General features: G+C 58.3%; 6 protein-coding genes across 6 annotated transcripts in view; 4 read left to right on the top strand and 2 right to left on the bottom strand.

Annotated features, from left to right (window-relative positions):
• Window positions 1-673: 673 nt before the first annotated feature.
• Window positions 674-1912, bottom strand: ETH_00010725 (uncharacterized protein; the record flags this gene model as incomplete). The annotated part of the gene is made up of 1 exon (XM_013377265.1): window positions 674-1912. One exon carries the CDS (start codon window positions 1910-1912, stop codon window positions 674-676), a length of 1239 nt encoding a protein of 412 aa, XP_013232719.1.
• Window positions 1913-5723: 3811 nt separating this feature from the next.
• On the top strand, window positions 5724-7064 carry ETH_00010720 (microtubule-associated protein RP/EB family member 3, putative; the record flags this gene model as incomplete). The annotated part of the gene is made up of 2 exons (XM_013377264.1): window positions 5724-6185; window positions 6579-7064. The coding sequence occupies 2 exons, from the start codon at window positions 5724-5726 to the stop codon at window positions 7062-7064; spliced, it is 948 nt and encodes a 315-aa protein (XP_013232718.1).
• Window positions 7065-8779: 1715 nt separating this feature from the next.
• ETH_00010715 (ATPase domain-containing cell division control protein, putative) lies at window positions 8780-12994 on the top strand (the record flags this gene model as incomplete). The annotated part of the gene is made up of 5 exons (XM_013377263.1): window positions 8780-9620; window positions 9939-11049; window positions 11171-11856; window positions 12090-12449; window positions 12645-12994. The coding sequence occupies 5 exons, from the start codon at window positions 8780-8782 to the stop codon at window positions 12992-12994; spliced, it is 3348 nt and encodes a 1115-aa protein (XP_013232717.1).
• A 588-nt stretch (window positions 12995-13582) lies between these two features.
• ETH_00010710 (F-box domain-containing protein, putative) lies at window positions 13583-14992 on the bottom strand (the record flags this gene model as incomplete). The annotated part of the gene is made up of 1 exon (XM_013377262.1): window positions 13583-14992. One exon carries the CDS (start codon window positions 14990-14992, stop codon window positions 13583-13585), a length of 1410 nt encoding a protein of 469 aa, XP_013232716.1.
• Window positions 14993-15907: 915 nt separating this feature from the next.
• On the top strand, window positions 15908-16974 carry ETH_00010705 (uncharacterized protein; the record flags this gene model as incomplete). The annotated part of the gene is made up of 2 exons (XM_013377261.1): window positions 15908-16473; window positions 16905-16974. 2 exons carry the CDS (start codon window positions 15908-15910, stop codon window positions 16972-16974), a joined length of 636 nt encoding a protein of 211 aa, XP_013232715.1.
• A 1645-nt stretch (window positions 16975-18619) lies between these two features.
• Window positions 18620-20262, top strand: part of ETH_00010700 (uncharacterized protein) — a gene marked incomplete at both ends in the record, with an annotated part of 8566 nt that continues 6923 nt past the window's right edge. The window contains one exon of the mRNA XM_013377260.1: window positions 18620-20249. Within this exon, the coding sequence (XP_013232714.1) occupies window positions 18620-20249 (1630 nt within the window). The remainder of the gene's footprint in view (window positions 20250-20262) is intronic.

Here is a 20262-nt window from a genome sequence, read left to right as displayed (position 1 = left end):
TGTATGCTGGTCCATTAATCGTGCTTAGCCTGCACTGCGTAGCACATGTGTTTTCCTGTTGCATTGTCGGTGTTTGACTAAGCAGCTCCAGGCGCCAGCACTACAGTTTGGCCTCAGTTTGAAAGAGGAGAAATTTAATACCTAATTTTCCCATGAGACTGTGTGTACAGAAATAGGACGAAAAGGAGTCGCACCACTCCAGCAGCCACAAGCTGGCAAAGCCGGCACCTGCCCCCATGAGCTTACCTCGGCCGCACTTCTCCTATTCTGAACTCCAAAAAGGCGAAACATTGTACAACCTACAACCTATGACTCACTAGTCCTTGCCTGTAGGATATTTCAACTCAGTCGGTAGGCAGAGTCGAGCAACGAGCCTGCTTGCCTTAGTGCAACATGCAGCGTTTCGTGACTTGCCGGTGGCTGCAGGTGAGCGCAGCGGCTCCAGAACAGTACCTACGGGTAACCCCACTGTAAAATGGTGTACTATTTGCTACGGGAAGAGCACTACTCCTAGCAAGGGGCTGAGAAAGCGCTAGGCTTCCTGCCTCAACGGCGCGGCTGTGACGCTGGTGCGGAAACCCAGACACAGCGGCACTTTGCGCAAGCAAAGGACTAAAGTGGGGGTCTGTGCAGGCCTTGCGTGGCCTCCGTGTTTGGAAAGCTGCGGCAGAGGTCAGTCATGGGTTGTTTTTGGCGGGGTGGGGGGCGGCCTGCGGCGGATGAGAGCGTCGATGCTGCAGAACTGCACCAAGTCTGTGCACATGGGCCAGGCAAACGCCACCATGAAGCGGCGCAAGGCCGCGTTGTCTCTGTGGAGTAGCCAGAGAGGCAGCGCGACGAGGGGGGCGAGGGGAGCGGCCAGGAGGGTCAGCAGCAGCAGCGTGACGAGCTGTGCTGCAGCGACGCAAGCCAGCAGCACCAGCAGCTGCTGCAGATACTTGCCCCAGTGAACGCCCCACAGCGCTGCAGCGCGGCGCCTGGGGCCAGCCACCTGCAGCGAGTCTGGGGGGCTGCTGCTGGGGCCCACAACTTGCAACTGGCAAGCCTCAGAGTCCTCCCAAAAGCCAGCTTCTTCTGCTAAGTACTCTCCTTGTCTGTAGCCGAAGAGGCTCTCGGCTTGCCGCAGCAGAAACTTGAGAGTGAAGAGCCACAGCAGCTCCTCTATGAGCAGCGCTGCAGCGTACTGGTCGCAGGTGTCCGCAAAGGCCCCCTGCTGCTGCTGCTGCTGCTGCTCCGGCGGCACCCGCAGCTCGAACGGGGGCAGCAGCTCCAGCAGCTGCCCCGCAGCCAAAGTGCTCACAAAGTCCAGCAGCAGCACTTTCCGTGGCCGCAGCGAACGGTCTGGCCGCAGCAGCAGCTTTGCTGCCAGCAGCCCCAGGGCCCCCCAGCTCAGCAGCTTCCTCACCCGCAGGCCTGTGCTGCCGCTGGAGAGGGCGCATGCATCCGCGCTGCTCAAGACTTGCAGAAAGCTTTCCCCGGGGGCAGCGTCTGCTGCTGCTGCTGCTGCTGCTGCAGTCGCTGCAGTCGCCGCGCCGGCTCCAGTCGCTGCAGCAGCGGCGCCAGAGACGCTGCCTGCGGAGGAAGGAGATGCAGCAGCAGGCAACTCGATGTGGGCCCCCACAACTGCGCTGTGGCTGCCAGCCGAAGACCCACTGGGCCCACCCCCCACGAGAAACTCCCCGTGCTGCTGCTGCTGCTGCTGCTGCGGGCCTGCTGCTGCTGCTGCTGTTGTGCCCCCTCCCACGTCCCACGCGTCGTACGCTGGCTGAGACACCCGCGAAAACCTCACGCGAGACCTGCTGCTGCTGCTGTCGCTGCTGCTGGGGACTTCGCCTCGCGTGGAGTCCCAGCGGCTGCCTCTGAAGAAAACAGTCCGCGGCCTTTCCGAGCCAAAAGTAGACAGAAATGCCATTTCGAGTGTCGCGCTCGCTGCAGCTGCCACTTCTGCATTTGTTGCAGCGAGATGCAGGGGCCTGGGACTGCAGCTGGCATGCACAGGAATGCCTCAACTGCTGCAGCCCCGTTCCTTCAGACGGCGAGGCCCTGCGGGGAAAGCTGGCTTGCCAATTTGTGGGGAAAGGGCTGCTGCTGCAGCGGCTGCGCCCCAGGGGGTTGGCTTCTGCTGCTCCAGTCTCAAGGGGCTACAGAGCCAACGGCGACGGTCGCAGCCGTGGCAGCAGCAGGTTGCTTGTTAAGGGAAACAAAAAGGCCAGTACTTATGCAGTGATATTCGAGTGAAGCTGCGCAGTTGCTGCTCACGGTGAGTCGGCGGTGTTGGCGGGATGTCCGTCTGCAGGGCTCCTCAGTCATGGCTGTTTGGTTCATGATACCCCCAGGTAGTGGGATTAAGCCCCAGAAGGCTAGAGAAATGATTATAAAATCCAAAACACCACTAAATAATTTTATGCGACGAAAGTAACGGGCGCTTTGCTGAATGATGCTCTGGGGCACTGAGCAGCAGCGCGAGGCCGAAATAAACTACCGTGCCCGTTGGCGCCGCTGGAATGCGAGTGGTGGCTAAAAAGGAACTGACGACCGCTTTTTACACTTTGTTTTCAGAATAAGTTCAAGAAGAATTTGAAACTTGCTGCTCGAATTTTGCTTTCAAGGTGTAGACCTCCAGACATGGGTGGCCATGCTTCAGAAGCGTACCGCGGCCGTCGAGCTTGAGCTCGTAGACCTTCCATCTGTTCGCGTCCTCATAAGACTTAGTTGTTCCTCGTTAAAGTATTTTGCAATATGCTCATATTTACGCTGCCTAATGGACCCGAGTTCAGCCAATCTGCCAGCTTTAGTTCATTTGCACTAGGGGGCCGCAGTTGGCTGGCCCCAAGTTCGCCCTCCTTAGAACCAAAAACATCTGAAGGATCCGGAAGCATCTCTCTTTGCATGCGAATTGGGTTTTTTCCTAATGTTTTTGGCTCAGCGGGGTAGTGCATTTCTTCCTGAACGACGGAGTGGCTCTTCTTGGCAAGCTCCAAGGAGGCCTCGCTCCAGTTCAGTACCTGCTTTCTCCTGCTCATTATGCACATATAAAAGGCATATTTAGGGAGCCAAACTCTTATTAGACGCACTTGTGAGAGCCAGCTCGATTGACCGAGCTCTTCGCTGTAAATATACGGCCACAGCATCCGCAGAGTCCAGTTGGCCCTTAGCCAACTGCAACCTTGCGAACACTGAAATACATCATTTTGATTACAAAAGAGAAGCACGGGAGCTATTTGGCGGCAGTTTTACATTATTTTGGCACATTAACTGGCAAGCATTAATGACCCTTGGGAACTAGTGTGGTGCGGGGAAAGAGGGTGTTCCTCGATATTTCTGGGTATTCGTACTGCATGCAAAGACATCAATACGATGCTTGGCAGCGCCTTAATATAAAATTACATTCAAATTCGAAAGAAGAAGTTTGCTACCTTCGTTGCGAAGGTGCTTGCTAGTGGGACTTTTTCTTTCCTGGACAACAAGTAGCCCGCTGCCGAAGCACAACTCGCTATCTTTTTTTTCTAGAGTTTTGTATTATGGTTTTTTTGCCGGTACAGTACCGTTTGCATGTGCAATTAAGATGGCTGACGGCTCTGCCAGAAAACACTCATAACACACTTTTAGCTAGAAAGCAAAAGAGCGAAGCTTCTACAAGCTTCACCTACCCAAGTATTTCCAGTATTTCATATCTCGCTTTAGTCAGCGCAGCAAACCCAAGAGAATTAACTACCTAAGGTGGAGCTTTGCAGTTTGCTCTTGTGGCTTGCAGTTAACACGCAGCAGTGGCACCTGGAAAGTTCAGGTTATTTGAACTACTTCAGTGCTGTTTTCTTCTATTCTTCCGCATGCTTTATTTATCGCAACTTTTCGTCCCCAGCTCTAGGGTCTTTCAGGTGTCTGACGAGCCTCGAGGCTTTCCTATACCAAAGGATGCCTGCAATTACACGCAAGTAGGTACAGCCCCAGCTAATCAGATGTTTTCCCAATTACATTTGAAGGAAATATTAAGAAAATGGATGCTGCGAACTTTGCCTAAAGGCAACTTTCCCCGCTCCAGTGTAAGAGGAAAGGCAGGAAGCCTGGAGGCGCTCAGAGTGAAAACCCAGAACTTAGCAGGACGTGCATGTGCTGTCCTGAGTGGCGCATCACATCCCTAATTTCTGGGATTTTATTAAGGAAGGCCGTTTAGGATTCATAAGTTAGGGCTTCCAGGGTTTAGGGATTAGGTTTTAGGTTCCCACTGCATATCATCAGGGCGTAATCGTACCGTTACGACGGCAGATGATGTACTGGGGAAGATTCCTCGTTCCTGTTTTGCAGAATAAGGCCAAAAGTAACCTCAGGTGTTTCTTGACAGCAATCTAACAGCGGAAGTTCCCTTATATGAGCGTTTAAGACTGCAAGACGCTGGGGCTCTGCCGCTTCCCCTAACGCGCATGCTAAGCACACTGGCTGTTAAAGCTGCACCACTAAAAAGGCTACTTCACGGGTTTAAACTTGCTCTATTTTATGCACCAGCGTTGGCTGTACAGGGAATTTGAGAATTTGGCATACGGGGAAGTGCCCCTAGAGCCCACACAGACACTTGATGTGAAAGTATGGAGGCGTTGCCTAAAAAAAACCATTTACTGCTGCGAAAGTCACTCTAAGCATCGGTGCAAATTAAAAGAAAGACTTCTATGTACTGTGCACTGGCAATGAGCTCCTGTCCCGGGCCTTGACCTTCCTTTTGTCTTCAGCAAAGCCTACTTCAGCCCTCACTGAATTGCATCTCTGCCTATCTACTGGTGTCTAGCAGGCCGTGGAGCCTTTAGCTGGACCGAAAAGTTGCGGGAGCTGCCTCATTAAGCTGAATATTATGAAGGCTGCACTTGTTTTTGAATTCAGATCCGCCCGTGACGGCCTTCTCTACGCAAGAGCGTGGTGGTTGTTATTCTGTGTCTTTACCCCCAGTTGACTTAATGCATTCAAACATCAGCAAATATGCCTAAAGCGTACTATTCTGAGTGCCAGAAAAAGACTTACACTCTTCTCATAGGTACGAATTTGAGTGTGTGCTTGGGGAGCGGGAGACAGGCAGCAAGAGCCGGCGTGGACAGCGTCTAGTCGGGGGCCGATTTAACAAATTGAGCATCGTTTGCGCGTGCCTTACCTCTAAATCCATGAGAAAATCAGATGTATAATTATTTTACTCTTTTTCTGTGGAAGCGTTCGGTGGCTTTGGCTTGGGTCGCCGGTGTGTTGACTGGTGGGCAACCCCACCCCAGACGCAGCTGCGTAGATTCCACTACCGGGCGAGAGCGCGGAAGTCTTGTTTGTCCTTTCTTTGAATGGATGTTTTGTCTCAGCGAAAGCAGTAAACTGTCTGCGGCGAGCGCTACGCCGTTGCGTTTGCCGTGTGGCCACGCAGGGCCCCGCTGGATCCTCCTCCTAGACGTAAAACCCTTTGCGCAGGTCGCTGTGGCCGCCCCTGCCGCCATTCCCAGCCTTCCCGTCTTCGATTTTTTGTCAATTTTGCCTTGAGGCGGCGCGGGAGGTGCGTGGGTCGCGTCTGCGGCGAGGGATGAGCAGCAGTTCAGGTTGTTCGCGTGTGCTGCGTGGGTGATCCGGCGCGAATCCGGGGTGCAGCGGGCAATTTTGGGTGCATTTTCGCGGGATATTTGTCCGTTGTTCCCCCCGGAGCGTTTCCGAGGCAGTGTGGGGCCCTCGGAGGCCTTTGGGGCGGCGCGGGGCCGGGAATGAGCCTGTGCGGAGCTTCGCCGCCGCCGGGGGGCGGCGGGGCGCGGGAAGCAGACCCCAGCAGCGTGGGAATGATGGAAGGCGCGTTTTTCGTGGGACGGACGGAACTGCTGGAGTGGCTGAACAGCAGCCTGCAGCTGAAACTCTCGAAAGTGGAGGAGTGCGCGTCGGGGTGCGTGTACCTGCAGGCGCTGGACTGGCTGCTGGGGCCGCGCAGCCGCGTGGCCATGGCCAAGGTCAAGTGGGGCGCCAAGCTCGAGTACGAGTTCGTGCACAACTACAAGCTGCTGCAGGCCGCCTTCGACGCCCACCAAGTCCACAAGCACATTGAAGTCAACAAGCTCGTCAAGGCCAAGTACCAGGACAACTTGGAGTTTCTCCAGTGGCTCAAGGCCTTCTGCGACAGGCAGGCGCCCCTCTACGCCACCGACGTCCCCTACGACCCCCTCGAGCGCAGGCGGGTCCGCTGCTGCTGCTGCTGCTGCTGCTGCTGCTGCTGCTGCTGCTGGTTGTGGTGGTTGTGGGATGGCCGGGGTAATCAGGGCGGTGGCGGGTAGTCTGGTGATGGTGGGGACGGTGATCGTGATGGTGTGCTGCTGCTGCTGATGATGGTGGTGCGCTGCTGCTGCTGCTGATGCGGCTGCTGCTGCTGATGATGGTGGTGCGCTGCTGCTGCTGCTGATGCGGCTGCTGCTGCTGCTGCAGCAAGTCCAGTTCGCTTCTGCTGCTGGCGCCCGGCCTGCGGCTGGCCGTGCGTGTTGTTGAACACAGGTGCACTAGCTTGAATTCTTTTTGCTTCCTGTGTTTATTATTTAGTTTATTTATTTATTATTTAGTTGTTTATTTTTGTTCAGCTTGGCATCGGCCCCTTCCCCGCGTGGGCCCCCGTGGGGCCCGAGGGGCCCCCCAAGAAGCCGGCTGCTGCTGCGTACGCGTCCTCAACAGCAGCAGCCAAGCCTGCAGCAGCAGCACACGCGTCCTCCCGCTGCCGCGTGCAGCAGCAGCAGCAGCAGCAGAGGGCCGGGCCTGGGGGCTCCGGCGCGAGCGCGGGCTCCTCGCAGAAGCGGCAGCAGCAGCAGCACGCTCAGCAGGAGCCGCAGCAGCCTTCGCAGCAGCGCTTCCGGGGCGACGCTGCAGCAGCAGCAGCAGCAGCAGCAGTGGAGACGCTGCAGGGCGAGCTGCAGCAAGCCGTGCTCGAGCGGGACTTCTACTACGGCAAACTCCGCAGAATTGAAATTCTCTGCGAAGCCCCGGGGCAAACAGCCTTGAGTGTGGAGCAGGTGCAGGCCATTTTGTATGCAAAAGATGACCCCGAGGAGCCCCTAGAGGGCACCAACTAGCTGCTGCAGCAGCAGCAGCAGCAGCTGCAGCAGCGACAGCAGCAACAGCAGCAACAGCAGCAGCAGCAACAGCAGCAGCAACAGCAGCAATAGCAGCAGCAACAACAGCAGCAGGAACAACAGCAGTAGCAGCAGCAGCAACAGCAGCAGCAGCAGCGGCAGCTCGGGCTGCAGCCGGCGAGAGGAACACAGGCAAAAGAGGCGCTTCTTGCGGCGCTGGGGAAAGGCAGCAGCAGCAAACGAATTTGGAATGGAATGCCGCGCATGCATGCAGAGCCACAGAAGAGGCCAGTGTCTGTACACCCCGTGCATGCAAACCCCACAACTTTCGCCTTTTGCAAATATCCCTTTTGCTGCTGCCTCCAGCAGCACGCAGAGCAGCAGCGCGCTTTGTTCGGGTGTACGTACACCTGCATGCATGGAAAGTGCACACACCCATACACATGGCACACATGCATATATATATATATATCTACATATACATATCTATATTAGATATATATACATGTTCATTTATATAAATGTAATAAATAAATATATTTAGATGCATGCGCATAGAGAGGCACTTATTAGGAAAGGCGCTTTTGCCCAGGAGGCCTGGGCAGCAGCAAAAGGGTTTGGGGCTGCTGCTGAGTGCATGCAAATTGTCTGCATGCATTTCCGCGGAGTGCATGCACTGAGACACTGTGGGGTCTGGGGCTTCACCCCACAGCTGCTGTTTTGCTGCTGCTGCTGCTGCTGTGGCTGTTTTGGTGGCCGAGGGAAGAGCAAGAGCAGCAGCAGCAGCAGCAGCAGCAGCAGGGCACCGGCAAGTGTGGATGCAGCAAAGGTGGTGCCAGCAGCAGGAGCGCCAACATTTGAGGCGGCGGCTGCAGCAACAGCAGCGCAGCAGCAAGAAACAGAATGCCCGCAGCAGCAGCAGCAGCAGCAACCAATTTACGTGGGAAGGTGGAACGGATGAGTGACCCTCAGCCGCTCGAAAAGCGGGGTGTAGAATGGGCGCCCGCAAGGCGCGTTTAACAGCTTTCTTTTCGACTTAAGTGTAAACAATTAGGGTTTTGCTGTGCAGGGTTTAGGGTTTAGGGTTTAGGGTTTGGGGTTTAGGGTTGCGGCGAGCCTTCCAGCGAGGAACGGGCGCCGCCGAAACGCTGGTGCGGAACAGTGTTGCCTGTCTTGGGGCGGCAGCAGACTTTAGCTGAAAGTAATTGAACTTCAATTTAGTTAAAAACTAAATATTTTGAAAATATAAATAATAAAAATTAGCAACAGAAGAGATACTGGGGTGTACAGACTTCTGCTGTTTTGCTGCTGGCCTCATCGACCCCAGGGGCCCCACGCAGGGGCCCCGGGGGGCCCCTCAGGGGCCTCGAAACTGGGGGCCCTGTTGGGTTAAATAGGTCAATTTCAAAGTAATTTTAAAAAGTTTGTATTTTGTTTCCTAAATGATTTGCTGCTGCTGACTGAAATGTGAAAATTATGGGCCCGGGGCGGCTGCAGCAGAAGGCTGAGCAGCGAGCAGAGGAGCAGCAGCAAGTGCTGCAGCAAGCCCATGTTTTCCTGGGTAACCAGCAGCAACAGTATTTTTTGCTGCAGCAGCAGGATCTGCAGCAGAAACAGAATCAATAGCAGCAGCTGCAGCAACAACGCCGGCCAACGGCAGCCGAACCAGCGGCAGCACTCCCTTGTCCTTGCTGCCTGCCCACAGTGATCCACAAATGGCAGGTGAAGTTGCTGCTGCTGCTGCAGCAGCAGCAGCAGCATCCCCTCCACCTCACGCAGGTGCAGAGCTGCCCCTCCCTAGAGTTGCTGTCGAAACAGCAGCCGGTGGCGAGTGGCTTGAGCTTAGAAGCAGCAGCAACAGCAGCAGCAGCAGCAGCATCAGCAGCAGCGACAGCTGCAGCAGCGGCAGCATCACAGACAGTGACAGTGACGCAGAAGTGAGCAGCAGCAGCAGGAAGAACAGATGCAGCAGCGGCAGCAGCTTTCTGCCTTCGCATTCTTTCAGGTGGCACCGCGTCTGCTCCCCGGCAGCAGCAGCAGCAGCAACAGCAGCAGCAGCAGCAACAGCACCGTCAGAAGCCGCAGCAGCAGGCCCCAGTGCAAACGCGGCCTCAACAGCAACAACGACAAGGGTAGCAGCAGCAGCAGCAGCAGCAGCAGATGAAGCAATATCTCGGCTCGCCTCCACTATTTGTCAGCAGCCCACTTTGCTGCTGCATCCCGACGGGTTTGGTGATTATGTGCTGCTGCTGCAGCAGCAGCAGCAGAAGTGGCTGCGGCGCATTTGCAGCTGCTGCCATGGAGGCAGAGACACGCAGCTGCACCATCTGCTGCTGCTGCTGCGGGACGCCTTTGCCTTCACATTCTTGAAAGAAGCTGCTGCAGCAGCAACAGCGGCTGCAGAGGCAGCAGCAGCAACAGCAGCAACAGCCAGCGGAAAGGAAGCAGCAACAGCAGCAAGCGCAGCTGCTGGTTCATTCAGAGCAGAGGCAGGAGAAGCAACCACTGCTGCGTCTGCTGCTGCGTCTGCTGCTGCTGCTGCTGCTGCTGCCAGTGGTCAGGCCCCACCCCACGGATTCCTTATCGAATGTGGCCCAGGCAAGCCGCAGCAGCTGCTGCTGCTGCCCTTGCTGCTTATTATATTTGCTGCTGGAGTTTCTGGAGCCCACGGCACCTGCCACTGCTGCAGCTGCTGCCACTGCTGCTGCTGCTGCCACTGCTGCTGCTGCTGCTGCAGGCACTATGGCTTTGCTGCTGCTGCTAGCTGCTGCTGCCTGGTCCTGTTGAGGCCCCTAGCAGCAGAAAGCCTGGCGTCTAGATGGTAGGATCTAGGGTTTAGGGTTTAGGGTTTAGGGTTTAGGGTTTATGCTGCAGGCCAAGGCGCGCGTCACTTTTGCCGTGCTGTGGCTGCTCACGCTCCCTGGTTGCCCCGCCACACAGCAGCAGCAGCAGCAGGGGAAGCAGCAGCAGCAGCAGCAGCAGCAAGTCAGGAGGCAATTGTTGAGAACTGCGGCTCCGCTGAGGGCTGCGGCGCTCGGATTATTAACTTAGGTCTATACGCCGGCGGCGTGCTGCCTCCGGTCAGCAGCAGCAGCAGCAGCAGCAGCAGCAGCAGCGGCACTTGCTGCTGCGGTGCAGGCAAGCAGCAGCAGACTCAACAGCAGCTCTGCCAGCAGCCTCAGCAGCAGTTTGATGCTACTGCGAAATGCTCCGCTGCAGCACATGCACTGTGCTGCTGTGTAGCGGAGGCCCTCTGCAGCAGCAGCAGCAGCAGGAGAGCTGCTGCAGGGGGCTTATCACTGCAGCGCCAACTATCCGCAATAATCGCAGAGGCGCGGGCGCGCCAGATTCTTTTTCGGAAGAGTTTGCTGCAGCTTGCCCGGCAGCAGCAGCAAGGGCAGCAGCAGCAGCAGCAGCAGCAAGGGACGCAGCAAGAGCCGATTACAGAACGACAGCTGAGTCTGCTGCTGTCGGGCGGCGGGGGTGTCTTTGTTATATTGGAGGGCATGCATTCGCTGCTGCAGCTGCAGGCAACGAGCAGCAGCAGCAGCAGCAGCAGCAGTCGCGTCAACTTGAAGAGCCTTCTGCTGCAGCAGCTGTCGGCGTTTGCGGCGACCTGCAGCAGCGAAGGCCTCCCCGTGTTTGTCATGGTGCCTTTCGATGCAGCAGACGCTGCTGCTGCTGCTGCTGCTGGCAGTGCTGCTGCTGCTAAAGGCTTGCTGCCAGTGCGGCAGCGGCTGGCCGAGCTGCTGGGGCAGCAGCTGCTGCAGCCATTCCTTATAGAACGAGTTATAGCGCTGTCAGAGTCTCTTTCGGAGCAGCAGCGAGCAGCAGTGCTGCTGCTGCTGCTGCGCCGCATGTACGCTGGCGCTGCAGCAACTGCAGCAGGTGCAACGACTACAGCAGCAGCAGCAACTGCAGCAGCGTCAGCAGCTGCAACAGCTGAAACTGCTGCCGAAGCCACACAAATCCGCCGACTCGCAAGGTAGGCAATCAGCTGCTGCTGCTGCTGCTACTGCCGGAGCTTGCTTAGCTGCACCTTTTGCGCTCGCTGCAACAACTGCTGCTGCTGCTGCTGCTGCTGCTGTTGCGATGTGCATGCATAGCATTGGCGCTCTGTGGACCTGCGGCTTCTCCGTAGCCGACCTGCGCAGTCTTCTGCGCGCTGCCGTCACGAACTGCATGCAGCGGCAGCTCCGCAGCAGCAGCAGCAGCAGCAGCAGCAGCAGCAGCAGCAGCAGGGTGTTGTCTGCTGCAGACTTGCGCCAGGCGCTGCTCTCTGTCAGCCCGTCAGCAGTGCGGCTGCTGCGGGTCGGCAGTGTGCAGCGGCTGCTGCCTCCTGTGTCGGCGCCGCAGGATGCAGCAGCAAACGAGATCTTTGCTGCTGCTGCTGCTTCCCCAGCAGCAGAGGGGCGGCTGGCATACCTCACTTACACGCGCCGCAGCAACGGCAGCAGCAGCAGCAGCAGCAGCAGCAGCAGCGAAAGCGACACTAGCAGCGACAGCACAAGCGGCAGCCACTGCAGCAGCGACAGCAGCAGAGGCTGCTGCAGCAGCAGAAGGTGCTGGTGCGGCAGCTGCTGCTTGCGGGTCCGGCAAGGCCTGAAAGCTGTTTGGGGGCAGCAGCAATTAGTTGAGCAGCTGAAGAGGGAAGTTGTGGGGCCATTCAAGCAGCAAATAAGAGCAGCACCAGCAGCAGCAGCAGCTCCTTCAGGTGCTGCTGCTGCAGCAGCTGCTGCTGCACTTCATGCGGCACCTCTTGGTTGCATTCTCGAGGGGCCTTCGGGCTCAGGTCAGCACAGATCAGCAGCTGCTGCGGGTTGCTTGCTTTCTTTTGCTGCTGCTTTTTTTTTGCTGCTGGCCTCTCTTTGGCTGTTTCCTCTCTTCTTGTTGCTGCTGCTCTGTGTGCTGCTTCTGGCTGCATGTTTGCTGCTGCTTCTGTTCGCGGGCCCCCGCGTCTTGCAGCTGGCTGTACGCTTCACACGCTCTAACAGCGACTCTCTGCTGCTGCTGCTGCTGCTGCAGGTAAGTCGTTCGTGTGCGGCTGCGTAGCTGCTGCAGCAGGCGCTGTGCTGGTGCGTCTGTCTGCTGCTGATCTGCTGCGGAAGGAAGTTGCTGCAGCAGACAAGCAGCTGCTGTCGGTCTTCGCGTCGCTGCGGCGCTGCACTCCTGCTGTGCTGCTCATTGAAGACGTGGACATCCTGTGCAGCAGCAGCAGCAGCAGCAGCAGCAAGATAGCGGGGACTCTGCTGCAGCAGATTGACGAGCTCGCGCTGCTGCGGACTTTCAGCGCCGACGAGGGGCAGAGATTTGCTGCCTCCAGTTTGCTGCTGCTGGCCACAGCAACTAAAGCAGCAAACATTGACAGCAGGCTCCTGCGAGTCCGTAACTTGCTGCTGCTGCTGCCGCTGTTGCAGCTGCTGGTAACGTTGCTCAACTGCTCGCTGCTGCCGATGCTGCTATCGTGCAGCTCTCTGCGCTCCAGTGCCGCTGCTATTGTTTCGTGTGGCGCTGCTGTCTTCCGCAGCTGATTGCTGCTTTTGCTGCTGCTGCTGCTGCTGCTTTGCGCATTTGGTGCAGCCTCACCGTTTCAGCAAGGTATTCAGTCTGGCCAGCAGCAGCAGCAGCTCCAGCGACTCAGCAGCAGCAGCAGCAGGGCTGCTCCAGCGCTGCCTTATTGGCCGCTGCAGTCCGTCAATCAGAAAGAAGGATTTGCTGCAAGTTGTTCAGCTGCTAAAGAGCCGCAGCAGCAGCAGCAGCAGCAGCAGCAGCAGCACAACAGCACCATGTGCAAGTTTTTTGTCCCCGACACTTTGCGTGTCGCTGTGTCAAGAGGCAGCAGTTGCTGCAGTGCGCCGTCAGCAGCAGCAGCAGCAGCAACAGCGGCAGCAGCAACAGCAGCAGCACAGTGGGTCAATTCAGCTGTGTGATATCATAGAGGCAGCGAGATGCATGCGCCTCTCCTCGTGATGTCTGCTGCCAGCAGCAGCTTCCCTACTTTGCTGCTGCTGCTGTTACTGCAGCTGGCGTTGCTGCTGCTGTTACTGCAGCTGGCGCTGCTCTAACGCTAGACGCGAGCACACTTGAAACAGTACAACCTGCATTGCTCTTGCTGCTCTCCTTGCTGCTGCTGCTGCTGCTGCCGCTATTGCTGCTGCTACTGTTGTTACTGGGGGCGCCAATTCTTGCGCTCAAAAAGAGTTCGCCCCCTCTCGAGCCCAGTCTGTTGCTGCTGCTGCTGTTGCTGCTGCTGCAGCACCGAATGCACGCTGAGCAGCAGCAACACCGCGCAACCTCGCACGGCGCAGCCAGCAGCAGCACAGAAGTGCGCTGCAGCACTCGCTGCCACTGCAGCAGCTGCGGCGCACGAGCTGCGGGCAGCAGCAGCTGCTGCTGCTGGTGCCCGCAGCTCCACTGCGTGGACCGGCAGCAGCAGCTGCTGCTGGTGCCCGCAGCTCCACTGCGTGGACCGGCAGCAGCAGCTGCTGCAGCCGCTGCAGCAGCAGCAGCAGCAGGACTTACCGGTCTGCCTGCCTCCCCTTGTCTCCCTCGCAGCACCACAGAGTTGCCATGGCGGACTCGCCAAAAAGATCTGTAGCATCAGCTTCTTCGTCTTCGTCTGCTGCTGCTGCTGCTGCTGCTTGCTGCTGCTGCAGCAGGCCGGCGAGTTCGCGGAGCAGCGCAGCGCCCCTGCGGCGCCTCTGGGCGGCCGCAGCAGCAGCTGCTGCGGCCTCGGCGCTGCTGCTGCTGTCGCCCAAGAGCGCGCCCCTGCGCAGCAGGTCCTGTTCTGCTGCAGCAGCAGCAGCAGCAGCAGCGTGGCAGCCAGCCAAGTCCATCATAATCCCAGAAACTGGACAAACTACAAACCCCAACTCTCCTGCTGCTTCCATTCTTGTGCAGCCCCAGCCGCACAAGTGCAGCAGCCCGCTTTCTGCGCAGCGGTAGAGGTCCGCCCCCACTGCGGAGATGCTGCAGCGGCTGCCTGCGCACACGTGGCCTGCTGCTGCTGCTGCTGCTGCTGCTGCTGCTGGCGGGCCTGCTGCTGCTGCTGTGCCTGGGCTTGGGGCTGCTGCTGCTGGTGCTGTGCCTGGGCTTGGGGCTGCTGCTGCTGGTGCGGCGGGCTGCGGCGGCGGCGGCGACTCACGGCCTGCTGCTGCAGCTGCGTGCTGCTGCTGCTGCTGCTGTTGCTGCTCAGCCGCCTGCTGGCCGTGGCTGCGCTCCTTGTGGAAGAGCCTCTGCTGCTCCTGCAGGCGCTGCTGCTGCTGCTGCAGCTGCAAACGCACTTGCTGCTGCTCCTGCAGCTGCATCGCAGCCTGCATTTCCGCGAACTGCACTAGCGCCTCGTCGATCTCGCTGCTGCTGCTGCTGCTGCTGTCGAGTCGGCGCTTCTTGGGCGTGCCGAACCACTGCTGCTGCTGTTCTTGCTGCTGCTGCAGCAGTAGCAGCTGCTCCTGCTGCTGCTGCAGCAGCTGCGACCGCAGCTTCTTCCGCTGCACTTCCTCCCTGCACTGTGCAATGAAGGCGTGCCTGGATGCGGCCTTGCTGCTGCTGCTGCTGCTGCCGGCTCGTGCTGCAGCAGGCCGCAGCACCTGCTGCCACAAGTACATGCATGCAGACACACGGCGCATCCGCCGACACACCAGGGGAATAGAAGCTGCCAGCTCGAGGGGGGGCAGCAGCAGCAGCACAGACAGCAGCAGATCGTCGCTGAGGCGTTGCAGCATCGTGCAGTCCGGACCAGTGGTCTCTTCCAACACGCTGCTGCAGCTGCTGTTGCAGCTGCTGCTCTTGCTGCTGCTGCTGCTGTCGCTGCTGCTCTGGCTCCTCGCGCTGCTGCTGCAGGCCGCAGGTGCTGCAGAACAATCGCTGCTGCAGCGGCAGCTGTCGTCGGGGCCCCACTGGGGCTCCCGCCCGTCGACTTCCATCATGGCTGCTGCTGCCGCTGCTGGTGTTGCTGCTGCTGCTGCTACTTCCGCTGTTACTGCTGCTGCTGCGGGTCGTTGTGCAGCGACCAAACACTAGTTGCGGCACTGGCAGCACATGTGTGCGGACCCACTGCTGCTGCGCTGCTACAGTGCTATAGCTACTGCGGCTACTGCTGCTGCTGCATTTTCATCGAGCAGCAGCAGCTTCGGGTCCTACTCAGAAGACGCTGCAGCAGCAGCCCTGTGGGCTGAAGCACTACGTGCTGCTGTCGATAGTTCGCTGAGACTCGACTGCTGCTGCTGTTGCTGTTGCCACTGCTTTCGCTGGTGCCGCTGCTGGCGCGCGGCCTTGAATGCTGCAGAGACGAGCCGCGGGTCGAAGAGAAAACCTTCTCCAGTCCCCACACTACACTTTAATCTAAAGCAGAGTTTCCCAGCTATTGCACACCAGCAGCAGCATCAGCAGCTGCTGCAGCAGCAGCCGGGCGGCGGCTCGCATGCATTGGAGCCCAACCACCGCAGGCGTGTTTCTGCTGCTGCTGCTGCAGCTGTTTTTGGCGCAGAAGCAGCAGAGTTTCGTCCCCAAAATACGAATTGTACATTTTGCAAGTCATACTTCTATGTGTGCGTTGAATTCTGCAGCAGCAAGCTACTTCAGCGGTCGAGGCAACTTGTGAGCAGCGGCAGCTGCAGCGAAAGCAGCAACAGCAGCAGGGCCTTCGTTCCTTCCCGCGAGATCATGCAATGTGTATGAGCGTTATTTAGTTAAAAAGTCCCTTAGGAGCAGCAGCAGCAAGGAAAGAAGCGGCAGCAGCAGCAGCAGTTTGCTCCTCCACCCGGCCGACGCCTGGGCTGTGTAGCCCTCCTCCCTCCCCCCGCCCTCAGCAGCAGCAGCAGCAGCAGCAGCAAACGCTGAAAATGAAAGACTTTGCGTATTTCTTTTTGCCTTTTGGCGGGATATTGGCGGCTTTGCTGGTGTTTGTGCCCACGCGGCGCGTGCACCGCGCCTGCGTGTCTTTGTGCTGCCTCCACCTGCAGCTGGGGCCGCTGCACATCGGAATAGCAGCTTCTGTGTGTCTATACTCTTCAATTCGTCTTTTCTTGACAGCCATGAAGCTGCGGGAGGTGTACGCAGCAGCAGCGCGGCCGGAAGCTGCTGCTGCTGCGCTCGCCGGGCTGCCCCCAGCAGCAGCAGCAGCAGCAGGCCTCAAGGGCGGCAGCAGCTACCAACTGCGACACGAAAGGAATCTTTGGATTGAACTCTTCTGTCTCGTTTTGTGGCTGTTTGTCTGGCGCTGCGGGAAGCTGCTGGGGCGCCAGTGGCAGCGCATTGACGCCCTCAAGGCCGAGCTGCTGCTGCTGCAGCAGCAGCAGCAGCAGGACAGAAATGAACGGCAAGCAGCAGCCAAACTCACAGGCCCAGAAACGGCAAAGCAGCGGGAAGAGGAAGCTGCTGCGAAGGCCTCCAGCCTAAAAGAGGACAAGTAAGTGCAGCAGCAACTCAGCAGCAGCAGCAGCAGCAGCAGCGGGATAGTTCTGTCTGCAGAACATGGCCCAACGGGCCAGCTGGGCTTGACTCTAGCTGCTGATGTTTCTGTGCCAAAATTTTCTGCTTCTTTGTCTTCTAGTGTCTTGTGCTGCTGCTGCTTTTGCTGCTGCTGCTCTTGCTGCTGCTGCTTTTGCTGCTGCTGCTTTTGCTGCTACTTCTTCCTCCTCTGAGCTGCTGCTGGCGCGCCTTCTGCGCCTCTTTGCGTCTTCGCTGCTGCAGCTTGCTGCTGCTGCTTGCTGCTGCTGCTTGCTGGCGGGCAGCGAGTTTCCTGGGTTCTTTCTTGTTTTAAAATTTTCTTCCGTTCAACTTACTTTGATTTATTTTTGTTTTTGTTTGCTGCTGCTGCCGCTGCTGCTGCTGCTGCAGGGCCGGGGGCTCCATAGAAATGATGCGGCTGCGGAAGACGGCAGGGAGCGCCGAGGCGAAGGAAGACTGAGCTATTTGCTTCTTTGAACTTATTTATTATTTATTTACTATTTGTTTATTTATTTATATTTATTTATTTATTTCTTATTTATTCGTTTGTTGTTTGCTTCTTGCTTTTCTACTTCCTCTCGCCTCTCGCTTCGGCTCTCAGTGCCCACAGCAGCAGCAGTTGGGGGCGGCGGGCGGCGGATCCCGTTGCTGCTGCTGCAGCAGCAGCTGCTGCTGCAGCAGCTGCTACTGCCATACGTAGCTGCTGCTGCAGCTACGTATGGCAGTGCCGCCCCAGAAGCGGCTGCTGCCGGAGCAGCAGCTTTTAGGTGCACGTTTTGCTGCTCTTCCCGCTTGAACTGTAGCCGTAGCTGTTGCAGCAGCAGCAGCAGCAGCAAGAGCAGAAGCAGCTCTTCGCGGGTGAAAAGGCCCGCTGTAAGGCCTGCCCAGTGCATTTAGTACAGGATGCTCCGCAGGCTCTCGCCGCTCTTTCGTTTCAGGGCTGCAGCAGCTGCTGCTGCTGCGCTGCTGCTGTTGCTGCTGCTGCAGAGCAGCCGCAGCAGCTCGTGCTGCTCGTGCATCACCGCAACTGCTGCTGCTGCAGCGCTGCAGCTGCTGCTGCAGGTTGTTTTATTCTGTTGAAGCTGAGCTTTGAGTGCACAGTGGCCCCTCTGTGCTGCTTCAGTGTGCGGGGGAGGGTTGAGAGTTACAGCTAGCTAGCTAGTTTGTTAGCTAGCTAGCTTTTAGCTGGATAGCTAGCCAGTTAGCTAGCTAGCTATCCAGCTAGCTGGTTCGCTGTTTAGGTGGTGAGAAGCGGCGCAGCAGCAGGTGGCAGCTAGCGATGGCAAGTTGACTAGTGCAGCAGCAGCAGCAGCAGCAGCTAAGCTCAAGAGGCTGGGGCTCCCCCCCAGATCTCTTGCTACCGTGGCAGCACTTTGCTGCTTCTTCTCAGCAGCACTTCTGTCCGGCTCTGCTGCAGTTGCGGCCTAGTGGGGTGTACGTACACCTCATTGTGGCATTAGCGGAGGTGTCTTCGTGCGGCAAAAGGAGGGCAGCAGCAGCTCTCGGTGCTGCAGCAGGCGGCTGCCGACGAGCCGCCTGTGCTGCTGCTGCTGCTGCTGCTGGCTGCAGGGTTAGCTGCACCAGCAGCGGGCTCCTCGCACCCGTGGCTGCCCACGTCAATTAAAGCAGCAAAATCTCTTTTAACTGCCCCGTCACTGCTAGACAAACTTCTGCTGCTGCTGCTGCTGCTGCTGGGGCCCCACAGCTGGGGCTGCGCAAAGTCGAGGCGCAGCGCCTTCGTCGTGGGGCTGCTGCCGCCGCCTGAGGCTTTTCTTCCTTATTAGTTAAAGTCAAAAGAAATATTTTTCTTCTTCTTTTTACTTTTACTTTTATTAATAAAGTTTTCATTGCCAGCGGGCAGCAGCAAAGGGTGAGCCGCCTACAGGGCAGCTGCAGGACTGGTCCCGGTGCTGGTGCCTCACGCCAGCTGCTGCAGCAGCAGCTGCCGCCGCAGCAGCACAGCAGCAGCAGCGGGGAGCAGCTCCCACGCTGCTTAGCTGTGGCCAGGCTGCTGGAGAACCAGCTTTGCAGTTGCTGCAGCAGCAGCCGGGAGAGCAGGAACACGCGCGCGAGCAGCAGCAGCAGCAGCAGCAGGAAGTGCAGCAATGGCTGAGCAGATCGAGAGCCGCCTGGAGCAGTGGGCGGGCGAGCTGCTGCTGCAGCAGCGGCTGCAGCTGCTGCAGCAGCAGGAAGTGCGGATTCTGATGCGGCGGCGCAGAGAATTCGAATATGCCATTTCTGCAAGAAGGGCCCTTCCCCCGCTGCTGTTTCTGCGCTATGTGTCTTTCGAGTTGTCTCTGTACTGTTTGATAAGGGGCCGCAGCAAGCAGAAGCTGCTGCTGCTGCGGCAGCAGCTGAAGCAGCAGCGCAGCCAGCAGCGGCGCCGCAAGGCCGCCAACAGCAGCAGCAGCAGCAGCAGCAGCAGCAGCAGCAGCAGCAGCAGCAGCAAGGCGGAGCGGCGGTACAAGGCCATGCGCAGCAGCAACGTGGCCTTCTTGCGGGCTGTGGTGTCTCGAGTGAGTTCGATCTTCGCGCGTTTGCTGCTGCGGCACAGCAGCAGCAGCTTGTGGTTTTGCTTCATCGACGTGCTGCTGCAGCTCGGCGCCACGCGCGCCGTGCTGCAGCAGCTCATGAGGGCCCTCGCGCTGCACCCCTGCTGCTGCAGCCTCTGGCTGATGGCAGCAGATCGTTTGCTGCAGCAGGGGCAGCTGCAGGCAGCTCGCCGGCTGCTGCTGCTCGCGCTGCGCTTCTGCCCCAAAGACAGCAGCGTGTGGCTGCAGCTGCTGCGGCTCGAGGCTTCTGCTGTTTACAGACTCTGCGCCAGCAGGCTTTCCAGCAGCAAACCCGCAGCAGCAGCAGCAGCAGCAGCGGATGCTGCTGCTGGGGAGCGCGACCCGAAGCTCCCAGAAGATGGCAACGAAGAAGACCTCGACGTCCTGCAGCTGCCAAAAATCAGCAGCAGCAGCAGCAGCAGCAGCGTGAACAAGGCAGCAAGCATGGCGGTGGAGCAGAAGGTGCTGCCCGTGTCGCTGCAGCCCTGCAAACTCATTGTGACCGCAGCAGCAGAGCGGCTTGCTGCAGCTCCTGCTGCAACAGCAGCAGCAAAAGGCAGCAGCAGCAGCAGCAGCAGCGCGGACACCAGCGAGAGGGACGCGTTCCTGCTGCAGGCCTTGGAGCTATCTCTGCAGCTCGAAGCCAGTGCAGCGCAGCAGCTGCTGCAGCAGGAGACAGCAGAGCTGCAGCAGCACTTAGCAGCACAGCTCACTGAGGCGGCGCAGCAGCAGCCGCTGTTCGAGCCCCTGAGGTGGAAGCTGCTGCTGCTGGAAGCGGTGCAGCAGCAGCAGCAGCAGCAGCAGACTGAAGCGCAGCAGCAGGAGCAGCAGCAGCAAGAGCAGCAGCAGCAAGGCGTTATGGACTGCTTTGAAGCAATCACTTTGACAGCTGCAGATACACCGCAAACTGCAGTGCTGCTGGGCCCCTTCCTTTCCACCTTAGAAGCAGCAAGCCGCAGCAGCAGTAGCAGCGCCAGCAGCAGTGCCAGCAACACCGGCAGCAGCAGCAGCAGCAGCGCCGGCAGCAGTACCAGCAGCAGCAGCAGCAGCAACTGGTTCGACTCCATCGAGGTGGTGATTGATGTGGAAGGCGAAGATGCGCCCATTGAGGTCCATGATGGTGAGCAGCTGATGCAACAGCAGCAGCAGCAGCAGCAACAGCTGCAGCTGCAGCAGCAGCCCTGTGGGCTGAAGCA

Source organism: Eimeria tenella, genomic scaffold (assembly GCF_000499545.2).
Source record: "Eimeria tenella Houghton genomic scaffold, Eth_scaff5, whole genome shotgun sequence".
Taxonomy (NCBI): Eukaryota; Apicomplexa; class Conoidasida; order Eucoccidiorida; family Eimeriidae; genus Eimeria; species Eimeria tenella.
This window is presented reverse-complemented; position numbering and strand designations above follow the sequence as displayed.